Source organism: Mustela putorius, unplaced genomic scaffold (assembly GCF_011764305.1).
Source record: "Mustela putorius furo isolate JIRA1106 unplaced genomic scaffold, ASM1176430v1.1 tig00003962_pilon_pilon_pilon, whole genome shotgun sequence".
NCBI classification, from domain to species: Eukaryota; Metazoa; Chordata; class Mammalia; order Carnivora; family Mustelidae; genus Mustela; species Mustela putorius.
This window is the reverse complement of record NW_025422106.1, coordinates 4,269,261-4,285,494: the sequence shown is the minus strand read 5'-3', so window position 1 is coordinate 4,285,494 and position 16,234 is coordinate 4,269,261. Positions and strand designations below refer to the sequence as shown.

Sequence of the window (16,234 nt, the reverse complement as noted above, 5' to 3'; positions counted from 1 at the left end):
CCTTCCAGGAGCTTCCAGGGTGGGGCAGGTCAAGGTCTCTAGAGTCCCTGCCTCACAGATGGCCAGCCCCCTCCCTATACTCATGGTGAGAAAGGCAGGAGCTGAGCGCCACATCCCCTGGGCAGAGCAGTGGGAGACTGGATGGGGAAGAAAAGAAGAGTCACTCCTGCATCACCCCCAGCTCCCGGACCAGGCTCTTTAGCATTAAGCCCTGGGTCTGGGTCAAAACATCTGCAAAGATCCTCTCCCAGAGGGTGGTTCACAGATGGATTGTCTGCCCAAGCTCATCACCGACAAAGCAATGGTGGGATGTGGGGTTCAGTGGCCTGCCCACACCCCAGCCCCCCAGTGGCACGTGGACTCACTCCCCAGTTACCTCCCCACACAGCCAGAGGCGGACTCTCAGTGACAATCAGTTAAAATTTAGTGAGTACACAGATTATGGGGGGCACAATGGGGTCTTCTCTAGAACCGATGCAGTCAAGTCTCCCAGGAACAGGAGTGCCCTCTAGAAGGTCTCAGAGCTGGCTGTCCAGTCGAAGATGTCTGTATCCCCCAGAAACAGGGTCCTCTCCATACCTCAGCACAGCCGGTCCCACTGTCTGGTACCTGACATGCTCCTCCCGCCAGCCTCTGACATGGGATTGGGGGTGGGGGTGGGGCAGATGCTGACCCTCCAGACCACTGCTCCTGACCAGAGAGGCAGCGGAGGTGGAACCGGGACAGGAAAAGCAATAAGTTAAAACCAGGAACAGCCAGAGACATGGCAGGACAGGTGGGGACATCACAGGAGTCCCAGGAGTCTCTGCAGGCAGGCGGCTGGGGTGCTCAGAAGGCTGGGTTGTTGATGCCCCTGGGCACCCTGGCATATTCTTCGGGACTGAAGCTATAGGGAGGGGGCGGCTCCATGGGGGGCAGGACAGGTTTCAGAATAATCTGCAAGTGAAAGAAGGGACAGAGTCTTCTCAGGGCCTGGCACCAGCCATCACCACCCAAGTGTTGGCTGTGCATCCCTCCCAGGGAGAAGGGCGACCCCATGGTGGCTGCAAAGCCCCCTCGAGGTCCGGGGGCCTGGTGGTGGAATGACGACCTTGCTATCCCCGTTGCTCTAAGAATCTGGACAATAGGGAGGTCAGGCCGGCTGAGGAATGGAGCAAGGAGTGGGACAGAGACACCCACCTCGCTGTAGGGAGGCGGGGGGTCAAAGGTAGACGTCCTGACCCTCTCTGTGGAGGCAATGGAGGGTGGCTCCGGGGGCCCCTGGTGATCCACTGGGGGGTCCTGCTCTGGTTCTCCACAGCTGCGACAGAACCGCTTAGCCAGGCAGCAGATGCACAAAAGGGGAAAGATGATGAGGAAGGTGATGACGAAGATCCTGGGGTGAGGAACCACCGACATCTCCCTGAGTCCCTGGGCTGTCCCCACCGCCCCTCCCACCCAACCTAGACCACCCTTTGGGCAGGAAGTCCCAGTGCCCCCGTCATGGGTATGCCAGAGGAGCCTGCCCTGGGCTCACCTCAGGGGACTGGAGAAGAGCTCATATTCTTGGCAGCAGCTGTCACCACAGCACTTGAATCCTTTGGGGCACGTGCTGGGGGCGGGGGTAGGGGGGTAAAGAGAGACTATTGGTACCAATGTGGCAGGAAGATCCCAGACTCCCCCAAACTCACCCATGTCCTCTGGGCACAAGCCACCCCCCAGCAGGGTGGGGAGTAGAGGACCTGCTGGGGCCCTGGGGAAGAATCTGGGGCTGGGACTCAGGAGCTGGATTCTAGGCTCACTACTTGTGCCAAGTCACACTCCCTTCTGGGTCTCAGTCTCCTCATCTACGAAATGGGTGTAATCAATGTCCTATAGACTTCAGCAGGCAGGTGGGGGGGGGGGAGAGTGTTGTGGAGAACCCTTTTTGATGCCCATGGACTAAGAGGTGAAAAGGAGTGTGTGTTCCTGGGAACATCCAGGCTAACTTTTTTTTTTTTTTTTAAAGATTTTATTTCACAGGGGGAGAAGATCATAAGTAGGAAGAGAGGCAGGCAGAGGGGATGGGGAAGCAGGCTCCCTGCTGATTCAGGGCTCCTGAGATCTTGACCTGATCCAAAGGCAGAGGCTTAACCCATTGAACCACCCAGGCGCCCCTCCAGGGCTGACTTGATGGAAACATTCATCCCATCAGGGACCAGGCCACCTAAGCCCCTCCTCATTGCGCTCAGGCGTTCGGGTATTTACGTTTTAAGATGGGCACAGGCGGTTTGCCGGCCCCACTCCCCGGGGGTGGGGTGGGTACCCTCCAAGGAGAGACTGCCTGAGACCCAGAGAGGGCGGAAAGAGGGGCGGGGATTAGACTTCAGACACGCCCATAAGTGCGACTCCGCCCCGCTTGGCTGGAGGAAGAGGGCGGGGAGTGGGGGCAACGGGGAAACCCTCTTCCGCAAAAAAGGCAGTGGGTGAACATGACAAACGAGGTGACTTTCTGCCCCGCACCCCCCATGAAGGCAAGTAGAGGACGACTCGCGGTGTCTCCACCCCAGACTGGAAGTTATAGCCCAAACCCCAAACTTACAAGAAGAGTCCACATTTGGCAGCAGCCTGTGGAAGAAAAGAGGCAGAGGTTGGGGGGGGGTCATAAACCGGGGAGCGGCATCTCTACCCACCTGCTGCCCGGTACCTGAGAACCTGCAGCAGGTTCCCAGTAGATCAGCACCCTCCCAGATCTGTGACCCGACCCCCACCTGACACGGGGCACCCCCAGCTCTTTCTCTAGGCACCACACCCGCTCACCCCCAGGTCTGTAAGCTCACGCCTCTTACCTCCCCTCCAGGCCATCTCCTTTCCATGCCTCATCTACAATCAGGGGCACCAGCAACTCCTCTCATCCCATCACTCCTCATACCGCAGGCCAAGTTCCTACCCAGCCAATCCCATCACCAAAAACCTTGCTGGAGGCTCCCCTTCAGTGGTCCCTGGTGCCTGGACCCCCAGCAACCGGTCTCTCCTCTTTGCCCTCTTGCACGCACACACACACACACTGGGAGTTCCCTGAACACTCCTGGCTGTTTTACACCAGGGAAGGCCTTCTTCCTCCTGCCTTCCTCCTTCACGACCAGCCAAACCCCTATTCATCTTTCAGATCTCTGCCTGACAGGGTGGGATGGGGTGGGGTTCCCTGCTCTTTGAAGCCACCCAGACCCTCCTCTCTGGGCCCAGCTCCCTCCCTTCCTCTTCTGCACCAGTTCTGTGGGGGTATCTTGGGTACGGGTCCAGAGTTTAACCACAGGAGTAGCAATGATGTGGAAAACCCTTGCCTGAAACAGTCTTACCCCAGGTATCTGTAAAGCTGGCTCCTGCCCCCCACCATCTTATTGAAAACTCCATCTCCTCCCCGCCAGCACCCCCACCACATTCTTCTGCAGCGCTCCTATCCACATCTAGCATACTCTAAGTTTCCCCTTGTCTTGTGCATTGGGTGTCTCATCAGAAGAATATAAACTCCGGGAAGGCAGGCATTTTGGCCTGTCATCACTGGTGAAAAATCCATCCGCCACAACGTGCGCAGAATGAAAGGAAGAGCCTTCACTTATTACCTGGTTTCATTTCCTCCTCGTTGCTCCCAGGCTGCTCCCAGACTGCAGGGAGGGCGGAGGGGGGGGGAATGCATGGGTGGGAACCGAGGAGGGAATGGGAGGTTATCTGTCACTCCACCCCAGCCTCGGGGGACAAAGAACCACAATAAGAAACACATGTCGACCTTGGCAACAAGACTATGAGTCTTCATACCTTGACTTGAAATAACTCAATCACCTTTCAAATACTAATGACAGTAAAGCTAAGAAATCCAATTGACAGCCAGTAACGCGTGGGCTGATTCCCCATTCCGGGCTCAGGTCCTTCCGGAAGCCTCCCTCCCATAAGCCTTGGCCCCGGGGGGACTAGAGCAGGAATCAACCCCCAAAGGCTGGCCCAGAGAGGCCTGGAGCTTCACAGCACACAGAGGCACCTGCAGAGCTGGGGACAGACCAAGGGGTCCAGGCACTTGGGGGTACCCTCTTCCCTCTCCAGATTCCAGACCCTGTCTCTCCCCACTCTCCAGGCCCCAACTAAGAAGGACAGAAAACGAACAGGTTTAATAAATTAATCTTGAGTTGGTGTTTGGAAGGGTAGATCTCTCAAATTCTCTTCCCCCACTTTAAACTGGGATCATCTTGTCTGAAGTGGCTCCGTTTTGAGTTTCACTGAGCATTAGCATGGTCCTGGGAGCCTAAGCTTCCAGACACCTGCAGCGGGGATCCTGTCAGCCCCTGCTGCCTGAAGTTGCTGGGAGGAATCAAGAGGATGCTCAGCCCAGGGCTGGCGCCCAGGCTTGCCTGGCGGCTGAGGAGGAGGAGCGCCAGGGCTAGGGGGCAGAGCCCCATGAGGCAACACAGTTTGTGTGACTGTGCCCTGTTCTGGGGAGGGAGCCCGGGATGTCACTGGCATTCTTTAGTAGAAGTGAAAAATTCCCATTCTAGGCCCATGTCAGTTGCCAGGATGATCTCCCATCCCAGGACGGGACAGATCTCCCACAACATTTTCGGAGTTTAACAGAGAACAGGAGGAATGAGGGGGCGCATAAACCCTGCGACCTGCTCAGAATCACTAATTTCAAAGGTCAAGGCAGCCTTGGGTCCAGCAGCCAGATCAAATCCTGCCCAGGCTGGAATCCTACTGCTACTCCCAGGAGGGGTGGAAGGAGCCTTCTCTCCCCTAAGGCACAAACAGACACAGTCCCAGAGAGGGCGAGAGCTTCCCCCAAGGTCACCCAGCACTAGAGGAACAGGGTTAGGGTGACAGGCTGGCCAGGCATCCAGGCCTCAGGCCCCCCTAATTCCCGCTTTCTGACGCGGCGGGAAGAAGCGGGAAGGACAAGCCCTGGCTAATAGGAGGGTCAAAGTCCCCACTCACAGCGAGGCACGAGGTGTCAGACGGTGGTGGGCAGGGGTGGGGTCCCTCTACACGGTCCCCCCGCAGGCGACAAGAGCCCAGACCTTCTCAGGGACTCCCCGGCTGCCCCCCCCCATCCACCTCCCCGGCAAAAAGAGAAAGGAAGTCGCTAATTGCGTTCGGTCACGAGGAAATCCTGACAATGGAAGGTGGTGACCGGGTTCCAGAAGTAGGCCCCTGACCCACAAGGGTAGGGCCCTGAAAGTTCTATACTTTCACCTCCCAAGCGCTCACCTGTTGGGGGCCGGTCAGCAGACCGAACAGCAAAGTGGGTACGAGGCCGGGGACCCAGGTGTCGGACATCCTGGCACGGGGGCCGAGGAGCTTCCGTGTGTAGGTGGAGGAGGGGAGAGGCGGGGCGGCGACCTCTCCCACTTCTGTCCACCTATGGGGCCCCGCCTGGGGATGGGGGTGGAGCTTATGCACCCGCGAAGGGCAGGACTAGGGGCAGGAAGGGGGAGGAGGAGGGGAGGAGAGGGGGAAAGATCGGGTTTGGGTATTGCGAGTTGGGAGGTAGAAGAAGTTAACCGGTTTAAAAAAAAAAAAAAATGGGGTCAGTTCTCGAGCTACTCCTTGCTCGCCCCCGCCCCTCCCCTCCTAAGTGGCCCCGGGCTTGAGGGAGTTAGTGCTGGGCCGGGCCAGGAGTGGAAAGGATGCGGGCAGAGCGAACCGCCCACTTCAAACCCCTTCCCATCTCGGCTTGCGGGGGACAGAGGTTGAGGGAGAGGGAGGCCCGGGAGTGGATTGAAGGCATTGTATGGGGGCGAGGTATCACCTTTTACCTTCTCTCTCTCTCTCTTTTTTTTTTTTTTTTTTTTTTTTTTTGGCCAAGAAGAGAGGGAAGGGCGGCTTGGTTGATATCAGGAGCATAACATTAGTACATTTGTGTGCCCCCAGGGTCCCCTGCAATCCTGGGAGGATGTGTTCGTACACTTCCTTTATTTGACTCTAGGGGAAATTGAGGCCCAGGGTTCGGAGACTTGCCCCCTGGCTCGGCAGCTGCGGGAAAAGCGGAAGCTAGGCGAGCAGGGGCGCGGCCCAGCAGGCCCATCCGGATTCCTGGAAAGACCCCGCGGAGGCGGTCCCGGCTGGGAGAGCGGGATTCCCACCCTCAGCGGCCGCGCCCCAGCCTTCCAAGGCGCGCTGTGCTTCCCGGGTCCCGCCGGCAGGTGGCAGCATCGCCCAACGCCGGATTCCCACGGAGCTGGGCTGCGCTAAGCTGGGTCCCGAGTTAGGGTTTCCCTGAGCACCCGCCCAAGGGGAGCTGACTGGTGGGCGGAGTGGAAGGCCGCCTCGGGGGTCATAGGCGCGGGGTGAGATCCAGATGTCCAAACACGGAGGAGATGTGTGGACCCCGTGCCGGAGCAGGAGAGATGCGGCCCGGACCCCTGGGGAGGGGGCGCAGTGGAGATGGTGGATGGGGGTGCTGTTCCCAGGCCGGGGGAGGAAGGGCTCCCGGCAGGAAGAGCTTTTTAGGCATTCCCCTACCGCGTCTCAAATCTGACTTTGCCACTGAAAAAGATCCCCAACTTAGTAGGGATGGTCAGGCTTCCTCCTCTAATGTCTTTTATTTTTCCTTTTTCTCTCACCGCTTTCTTTTTGCCTCTGTTCTCATCTCCGCCCGTCTTCTGTAACTTCTCCTTGTCTCTCCCCATTCCTCCGGGTCCGTCCTCCTGTTTGTTCTCCCCCATCGCTGTCTCGGAGCGGTTCCTCTCCATCTCTGCGTGTTGGCTTGTTTTCCCATCTCTGTGAATCACTGTCTCCCTTGGAGTCTGTTTCTCTCTCTGTGTGTTTCTATTTCCTTTGTCTCTGATTTGGTCCTGTGTCTCCCCGACTGTATTTCTCACCGCTCCCTAGTCTCTCTCTCTGTCCCTCTTTCCCTTTCTCTGTTTCTCATTATCTGTTGGCCTTTTTTTTTTTTTTTTTTTTTTTTTTTTTTTTTTGCCCCTAAGGACAGAATCTTCCAGTGTCCTGATCCAAGTGAAATCAGTGTCTGGCCCCACAAAATGTCCTCTATTTCCAGTTCCTGGTGACTCTAAGTTTGGCGAAGGTCATGGCCAGGGGCATCTCTTCCCTCCTACCCATGCAGTTGGCCCTGGCCCCCGCTAGCCCTTTTACCAAGGAGGGGGCCTAATCCATCAAGTCCTGGAACCTTCTCCTAGCAACAACCACACTGCTGTCTCCTTAGTGAAGTTGCTGCTAACCCGGGCTTTCCTCCTGACCCTCTCTCCCCCCTGCCCCTGCCCTGTAGCACCAACACCCCTGGCTGGGATCCCCTACCACTCTGTCCAGACCTGGAGTCCCACAGAGGCATGGCCTTTAGGGGAGATGAAGATGGATGAGCTCCAGGCAAGAGGCTATCATGGGGAGTGCAATGATGGAGCTGAGAAGGGGATGGAGGACTTTGGGGGAGTGGATGTGGAAGACTGCGAGGACTGAGGAGGTGAAGGGACCAGTGCCATGAGCGGCAGCCAGAGGGCAGGAGGCTGGCATTGCCAGACAAAACACAGGATGCCCAGTTAGATGAGAGTTTCAGATAACTGAAAAAAAATTTTTTTAAAGATTTTATTTATTTATTTATTTATTTATTTGACAGACAGAGATCACAAGGAGGCAGAGAGAGGAGGAAGCAGGCTCCCCGCTGAGCAAAGAGTCCCATGCGGGGCTCGATCCCAGGACCCTGGGATCATGACCTGAGCCGAAGGCAGAGGCTTTAACCCACCGAGCCACCCAGGTGCCCCTAAACTGAAAAATTTTTTAGTACGAATATACTAAGTATTCCCGTGCACTATCTGGAACATACTTACACTAAAATGTATGTGCTGCTTATCTGGAATTTAAATGTGACTAGGTGTCCTGTATTTTTGTTACCCATGTTCCTAAAATGTCATAGGCACAGACACTTGAGAACCCCTGTCCCACACACCCCCTCCCCAGTGGGAAAGAGAGGCCTGTGGGGCAGAATCCAGAGGGCCTCTGGCACCTGCTTCTTGGTCCCCAGTTTTTTTCATGACACCAACCTGCCTTTCTCTGCACCTTCCTGCAGCTGGGGACAGGGTGGGGACCCGGAGGGGGGTGGTCCCAGCTCAGTCAGGCCAAGAACACCAAACCTCACTGTCAACATGCCGGGGCCCCAGCATTCTTGATGGATGAGATTGGGGTGCGGGGACACCACAAGGCCCCAGACGGAGGAGGCAGGGGCCGTTCTTGGCGAGGAGCAGGAAGGTCCTGCACAGGGACATCATCTTCTGTTCGATACCTCATCTGGCCGCGGGCGGGAAGTGTGTGTTTGCGTGCACGTGTGTGCTTAGGCATGCGGGAGGGGAGGCCTGGAGGCCTCAGGCAGTCAGTGGGTCCCTCTGGATTCCAAGCCAAATTCCATCAGGAGTTTCCCAAGAGCAGCAAAGAAGTCAGAATGTCTTCATTCTCGCTAGCTGCCTCCCCGGCCCAGTCACTGAAGAACGAGCCGATTGTCTGCATGCCACAAGGGCCCAGCTGCAAGCGTCCTGGAGGTCAGCTGGCCCACTTGGTCCCTTCTCAGAGAAGCCAACTGGGGCCTGGAGGGGTGGGAAGGCCAAGTTACTCAGGAGCCTGGGGCTGAATCAGGACCCGAACCACGCAGGTCTCAAGACCCCACACCCGCAGGCCACCTCGGAGGAACTGCGGGGTTGCTGCTGTGGAGGGAGGAACTCCTCATGGGGGCGCTGGGGTGGGAGGTCTTGCCCAGTCCCGAGAGAGGGGGAAGAACCAGGCTGAGTTCTGTGCCTCTCGGCCCCTCCCCTGTACTGTGGTGGACACTGATCCCCATAATGACTCATGGCTGAAGGGCTGGATCTTTCTTTTCAAAGTCTGCAGACCGCTGTTCTGCTCCAGCCCAGCTCTGTCTGTGGGGAGGGACACTACTGTGTGGGTAAGTGTGTCCGTGACTGCGTCATGATGTGTGACCTTAGTCAAGAAGCTCACCCTCTCTTTGCGCCTTAGACTCTCTGTGGAGGGGAATGGGGGGGGACACTACCCGCTTTGTCACAGGGGGTCATCGTGAGGATGACACAAACTGCTCAGTGTTGGCATAAATAAATGGTATATTAAATAAATAAATAATAAATGGTAAATAAATGTTCGCTTAGTCATCACAAGCAATAAATGTTTAACTCCTGGCAGGGGAACGGAGCCCAAAGCTCCTTCTCCCCATATCACGTGGAGGCCCAGGGAGGTGCTGCTGCGTCCAGTCCCCTGGGCCAGGCATCAAGTGAGTCCAGGCCCCACCCAAGAGCCAGATGAGAGAGGGCAGGGCCTGGGACCTCCCTCAGAGAGTGACCTGGTGTTGCTAACCGTCCTTTCTAGAGAGCCATGCAGGACTGGTTGTGGTGCTAGTGCTGGGAGCAGAGATTTGAGGAATTCTTTCTGCTCCCCCACTTCTGCTCCTCCACAGCCGGCTGAGCACTACCTGGGTTGGCCTCCTAGTGGGGGCCCACCTCTCCCTCAGGCTGAGAGCCCAGGGGGACTATGCCCGTGCTTATCACAGGTGTCTCCCCTGTCACCGCCTTCATGTGCAGTGACTTCCCTTGCCCCTGCCACCAGCCTTTGCAACGGGTGCTCTCTGTGTCCTCTGTGTTCTCCAGCCACCCCGGGGACCTGTGCGACCCCCCTTTTTTCCTTCTTCCCTCTGTGTGGGCAGTTCTCCCCACCTGGGTCCCCAGACCCCTCCCTGAAACCTGAGAATTTCTTACACATTCTTCAAGGCTCAGCTCAAATACCAGCTCCTCCAGAAAGCCTTCCAGGACTCCATCTTCACACCCAGGCCTTCTCTCTGGGCCTCTCTGCTGGCCCGGGGCCATTCTCCCTAGAAGATACTTATACATGTTCTAATGTTCCCACCAGACTGTGGGGGTTGGCCCAGTTCTGATTCATTTCTCATTTCCCCATGATGCTTTGTTCCAAGTAAACACTGGCTCCGTTGTCACTGAATTGAAACTGGTTGGGGGGCCTCCCAGGGTCAGGGGCCAGAATTCTCTGAGGGGATAGGGAATGAATTCCCAAAATCCTTTTGGGAGGGTGCTCTGATTTTGGGGAGAGGGTTGTCCCAGGCTCTCTGGGCTTCTCATCTCCACCAGCTGTGTTCGGGGTGTGGGGGGGGGATCCATGTCTTCTGCTTCTCGCCCCCCCCCCCCCAAGAGGACACATACCCTCTAAGTGAGTAAGATGGCTCCCTAGGGAAGGAGGAAATCCCATGGAGTGAGGTGCTAGGGATGCTTGGTTCCCTGACCACCTTCCAGGAGGAGGCTGGATGTGTGCTGGGCTGCCAACAGGAATTCTTGGCCATGGGACCAGGATCTGAGACTCCTTCCCAGCATTACTTCGGAAACTGAAGCCCACAAGTCTCTCACTCATTCTTGGGGTGATGGGCACAGGGTGGGGAGGTGACTTCTAGAGCTGATCCCCAGTCTGAGCCACCAACCTGTGGGTCAGCAGGGTGAAGGGTGGAGGGCCACCTGACAATGAACGCTGCGGGGGAGCTTATTATCCTAACCAGCAAGCCTCTGGAGGGGCACCGCTAACACTCACCTTCCCAGAGGCTTAGCAGAGACAAAAAACAGCATTTCGGAGCCATTATCCTTCCAAAGTGTAGGTTTCCCGGGCACGACCAGGGGTGGAGAGAGAGAGAAACACCTCTAACAGGTGGGGTGGAGGTGGGGGCGGGCTGGGGGTGGTGAGCTAATGTCCTGTGGCTGACAGGATGGCCTCTGGAGCAGAGCCACTGAGACCCAGGTAGGAGGGGCTCAGGCCAGACCAAGTTAAAGGTCTTGAGACACCACGCCCCCACTCCCCCACTCCAGGACCCCGCCAGCCCTGGTCCCCTCCCTCTCTTTGGGGCTCTTTCTCCCCCTTTGGCCCCACTCCCACCCCTAGCCTTTGTTGACTGTTTTAGATAGAACCCTGTAGCCAAAGAGAAAAAAATGAATTGGGAATTCCCTAGGGTCCCCCACTTTCTAGCTTTGTTCTAGTTGGTCCCTTGAAAGAGGACCCTCCTGCATCCCGCTTCTGGGTGCCTTTGTGTCAGATCCTGATGTTACCGCGGCCTGGAGTCAGACTTCAGAAGAACTTCCCAGTCCCAAAGAAGCAGGGAGTTCTGGCGGCCCCCGGGGAAAGAGGAACCCCTCCTCGGGCTGGGCCCATGGATGCGAGGGCCCCGAATGGGTCTGGGGGCTTAGACTACAGTGCAGAGAAGGCATACCTTGAGACACCCCTGAAGCGGATCACTTCTTAAGGACCTGGTGGGGGTCAGGCAAGGAATGAGGGCGAGCAGAGGGGCGGGAGCAGTGAGGTGGGCTGAGATCACATTCTTCCGGCAACCCAGAGCTCCTCTCAGCAGACACATCATCTGGCCCCTGGCCCAGGACGGACTTGGCCCCAGCTGTGCGCACGTACCCATGTGTGGACGCATGTAGCATGTCTGCTTGTGTGTATACACATGTGCACGTGTGTATGCCCACCTCCTCGGCCGATGCGGTGCTCCAACCCACCGTCCTGGCCCCCCTTATCACCAGGCCAGCCGTCAGAGGGCAGCCTCCAGGATCCCCCTCACCCCAGTGGCCCTGTTAGCACCTCCTCCCTCCCTTGTTAGCACCTCCCAGCCCCTCTTCCGCCTCAGGCCCCTGCCATCCCTGGAGAGAGGCCCCGTGGCTCGCAGCCCAGTTCTCATCTTCCCACTCCTCTTGGGCTGCTGTTTTCCTTCTTCTCCCAGCGCTGAAGCCCCCTTTCCTCTCCATCCTCTCTCATCCACGTGGAGAGGTCCTTTCCCCAAAACAGGGAGCCGGGGGGATTAAGTAAGGATCCAGACAGTGGGCCTCCTCCAGGCTGTGGCACCCAGTGAGCCCCTCGGCCTGTCCTGCCTGCAGGATGGGAAGGGGCAAGTCTGGGCAGGAGCCCTGTTCTGGGGGCGGACGCTAAGCCCTGGTGCCCCTGGTGTCATCCTCCCCGGGGTCCAGTCTCCAGCCAGTCTGCAGCCCTGGTTGGGGGGGGGGTGATCGAATCTCCCAGCAAGCGGTGCCCCAGCGGAGCCTGGGCCGCTGAGTGGGACAGGGTGGTCCTCTGCCCGGAGCCAGGCTGTCAGGCCGCTAGGACTGCAGGTTTCCTCTACAGAAGGGCCCCTTCCTGGCCGGCTTTGATGTGTCTGCGAGGTTAGTGAAGGATGTTTGGCTTCAGGGCCCGGGGCCAGGATAAACTGCCTTTGCCTGCTGGGCCAAACCACTGCCTCCTCACAGCCTGGCTTGCCTGCGTCCCCCGCCCCCCACACCCGCGCCTAGGACCTGGCCTCCCCCAAGGCCAGTGCCATCCTGCCCGCCCGCTGCGGCGGGCACCAACAGGCCAAGGTGGCTGCCACCTGTGAGACCGCTGGTGGTCAGTGGATGTCCCCATTGCAGAGACGGGCACTGGGCTGCTTTCCTGCCTGCTAGGAAATCCGGCCCTGGCCCTGGGCGGGCGGGGGCGGGGGTGGGGTGAGGTTGGCGGTGGAGGGGGCCAGACCCCAGCTCCTATGAAGGGTGGGAGTGAAATGCAGTTTGGGGGAGGGGTATCCACGTGGAGCTGGCTGCACAGGCTTCGGCCCTTCCAGATGTGCTGAGACTCCAGATGTGGGGATGACTCAGCCCAGAGTGGGAAGGGGTGGGCGGTCCATACAGGGTGGTGCGGGGGGATGACAAGCAGGGGGAAGTGAGGCCCCTCCAGCAACTGCCAGCTGTTGCTCCCCTTCCTCTAGAGCCCCCAGACTGGGCTGGTGGAGCTGCCGGGAGCTGCCCAGATGTGCAACCTGTGTGCAGATGGGGGAGAGGAGAGTGTGAGGCTCCAGGGCCCGGTCCACTACCTAGGAGGTCGCCCAGAGATCAAGAGACAGAGTCAGAAGGTTGGGGAGGGGGGCCGCAGTGAGTGGGGAGGGGGGTGGGTAGAGGAGTTGGGAGGGAGGATACAGATGGGGGGAAGCTCATAATGAAATTTAGACTCCTCTTGGCTCCTTTGGGGGTGTGGTGCTAGGAAGAAGGTGTGTATATGTATGTGTGCGAGCATGACCTTGCTGCTGGAGTGTAGTTTTGGGTGCGGTAGGGGTTAGGGGGTACGGGGTATGGGATAAGCAGCACATCTGACAACTATAAGCTGATTTGTGGGCTGAGTATTAGAAGACTGTGCATGCTGGCTGCGGTGGGCTGCGGGGCTCTGTCTCTGTGGTCTGTACGATGAAGAAAGAACACGGAGATAGTGTCTGTGTGGGGATTGGAGGGGTGGGGGGCTGGGGACGTGTGTGCTTAAGTGATGCTCCCTGTGCCTTTGGGTGTGGTGGGTCAGTCCCTAGGAGCTGGAGAGTCAAGAGGTGTCCCGGCATACCAGAGTGGGACTCCAAAGCCCTGGGGCTTCCTCCACCTCTTCCAGCCTCCCCACTGCCTGGGCCCCACCTGGCCTGTGAGATCATTTCTCGCAGCCGAGCAGAGAAGCCCCTGACCTTTGGGGGGGCTAGTGCCCGGTGGGCTGCTGTGCGAGGACCAGGTTTGCAGCTGTGCTGGAAGCCTCTCCCTGCATCCCTCCGCCAGCTCCGCAGTCCTGGCTTCCTTTCTGGCCTCCAGGTGGGTCCGCTGGCTGTGTCTCTGGCCGCTCCCTGGAGAGCCCCACCTGTGCCAGCTGCCCATGCCAACGTAAACAGGGTACTAAGTGTCTGCGCCGGTGCCCGCCGCGCTGGGCACCGCCTCTCTGCTCTAGGCTCTGCTGTGGTTTGGGTGGCCTCCTCCTGCTGAGTGGCAGGTCCGATGCCCCAGGCCCCATAAACAGGGTTTTCTGGGCAGCTAGGGGTTATGGGGACCTGGTATGCAGCCGGATAATCAAGTTAATAGGGAGATGACATGTTACCACCTCTAAGTGGGGGGGAGGGGGCTCTTGTAACTGGTGCCCCCCCACCCCTCCCAGGCAGCACTGGTGGAATCTTCTATTCCCTTCCCCTTGCTACGCCCCCCCCCCCCGCCGCCCAACCCGCTAGCCTGGGATCTTGGCACAGTTCTTGGCACCTACTTTATTTGTGAATGCAAATATCTCCTTAGTGGTGGCCCCCTGGCGTGCTCCTCTTGTGCTGTCCTGTTTGCTCTCTCCTCAGTCCGTGGATAAGCCCTGTCCCCTAAATCACACACATGAGCTATGAACTTGGATGTGTACCTGGTCCTCCAGACGTGACAGTACCACACCTACCTCCCCATCCCCAGGGCCATCTCACTCTCTCCTCCCGGTACTCAGGTCTGTGAGCCAGCTCCTTGGGGGCGGGTTCTCCTGGCCTCCCCACTTTCTTCAGCATCCTCTCCCCTCCTCTGGGGCTCAGTCCGTGGTGGGAGGGGGCCCTTATATACATGTCCACCTCCTGAACTCACTTCTGCTCCCCTCTGCAGGGCATTGGAGAGGCAGGAGAAGCCCCTGAGGGGCAGGCAGTGTGGGTGGAGGGGAGGGGGTCCAGGGCAGGGGTGGAGCAGCGGGGAGCAGCAGTGGGACAGTCTCCCTCCTGGGGCGACCTGGAGGCCCTTTACCCACCTTCCTGGAGAGAAGGGCAGAGGGGCCAGGGGCCAGGGGACAGGCAGGCGTCTGGGCCCACAAGTGCCACACAGAAGATGCCAGGTGCTGCCAGGCCAGGGCCAGCCCTGTCTTCCCGGGCTTTGTGTTGTCACACACCTCGGTGTTTCTGGGTCTGTGTCTTTCCTTCATTCTGTTCCTCTGTGTGCGCACGTCTCTCTCCCACTGTCTTCTCGAGTTCCTTCTCTCTTGACTTTTCCCTCCCTTCGCTATACTCGAGGGGAGCAGCTCCAGTCCGGAACTGGGATCCCAGAACGGAAGGTGGCTTTTCCAGAGAGGTCCTTGGCCTGGGCCTGTGGTCTCAAAATAACCACATCCAGCTTTCCACTATTTTTGCTCAACCTCTGCCCCTCCCACCCCCCGGAATCTCCCTGTGCCTGGGGCCCTTGGAACGAGAGCAGTCTTGCCCTTGCCAGGTTGGGGGGCAGGAGGGGCTGCCCATCTTCTGAACTGCTTGCTTGGCAACTAGGGGGCGAAGGCACCTCTTTCTCTCTCTCTCTCATTCCTGAGAAACCTGCATTCAGGGAGAGAGCAGTTTGGGCCCCATTCCTGGGTGACCAGATGCCCAGTGTGCCCAAGATCCAGATCTGTGCCCTTGCCAGGGTGTAATTGTTAGCAGCACCCCCAAAATATCCCGACAGGACTATAAATGAGATCCCCATGCCGGTCAGACCCTGGGGAACCTCACAGCTTCCCCCACACACTTGAGCCTCCTGGGAGAGCTGTGTAGCCTGCTTGGGCCTCACCCACCCAAGGACAGCAGGGCCAGACAGCAAAGAGGGGAGCTGTATAAATAGTCATCTTGGGGGGAGGCCCCCCAGCATTGGGCGGGGTGGAACTACTTGCTGCAGAGGGAAGAAGGAGAGTTGTGGTTGCCCCCAGGCAGCATGTAATTTAAGATTTATTTTGGGGCACTCTCTTCAGCTCGGGTGGGGCTGAGGTTAATTTAAGGGTTTAATGGGGTGGGGGTTAGAGAGGAGGGAGGGAGAGCAGCTTTCCCCCTCAGGCCTGTCTGGGAAGGGGGGGTCCCTCTCCAAGACTGCCACCCCCCTCGGACGCTGGGTCCATTTGACGAGCCCTCCCTTAAACCCGCTGCACCTGCTAGCCAGGGCTCCCACTTACAGGTCTCACCAAGAGCCGAGAGAGGAGCCGCCGCCTCCGCTGCCGCTGCTACTGAAGACAGCAGTGGTGGCTGTGGGGGTGGGGGGCAGCGGTCAGCCGGGTCAGCCAGCATGTAAGCCTGAGCTGGAGAGGGCCCTGCTGGAGGAGGCTCCTGAGCCAGGCTGAGGAAGCAGCCGTTCCTGGGAGCTCTCTAACAGCTCAGCTCCCGCTCCTGGATGCTCCCTTCCTGTCGTTCCTCAGAGGGGCGGGGCTCCTAATCTGATGGAGGAGACCGGCTCTGCCCACAAGGAGCCCTGGGTTACAGGCTCCGTTCAGTGGCTGGTCATTATTTTCTTCACAACCCCTATCATGATCTTCATTTTTAGTCTGGGTTTGTTGACAGCTTCAGAGTCTGTGTCTCATCCTAGAACTTAAACTCTGGGACAGCAGGAACTTTAATCTGGCCCCTCCAGCACTTGCCTAGCACATAGTAGGAGCTCAATAAATATTTCCCGGATGGATGGATGGATGGATGGATGGATGGATGGATGGGTGG

At 58.2% G+C, this 16,234-nt stretch overlaps 1 protein-coding gene and 1 long non-coding RNA gene across 2 annotated transcripts; both read right to left on the bottom strand.

Moving 5' to 3' along the window:
• Positions 1-406: 406 nt before the first annotated feature.
• Positions 407-5,374, bottom strand: TMEM92 (transmembrane protein 92). Its single transcript, XM_004764822.3, has 5 exons — positions 5,212-5,374; positions 2,561-2,586; positions 1,517-1,591; positions 1,180-1,375; positions 407-936 (listed from the first exon to the last, which is right to left on the bottom strand). Exons 1-5 carry the CDS (start codon positions 5,278-5,280, stop codon positions 829-831), a joined length of 474 nt encoding a protein of 157 aa, XP_004764879.1. The 5' UTR covers positions 5,281-5,374; the 3' UTR covers positions 407-828.
• Positions 5,375-7,635: 2,261 nt separating this feature from the next.
• Positions 7,636-14,865, bottom strand: LOC101688604. The gene is made up of 4 exons (XR_200385.3): positions 14,677-14,865; positions 14,032-14,127; positions 13,472-13,647; positions 7,636-12,787 (listed from the first exon to the last, which is right to left on the bottom strand). It is a non-coding gene; the product is annotated as an uncharacterized LOC101688604 (long non-coding RNA).
• Between the last annotated feature and the right edge of the window lie 1,369 nt (positions 14,866-16,234).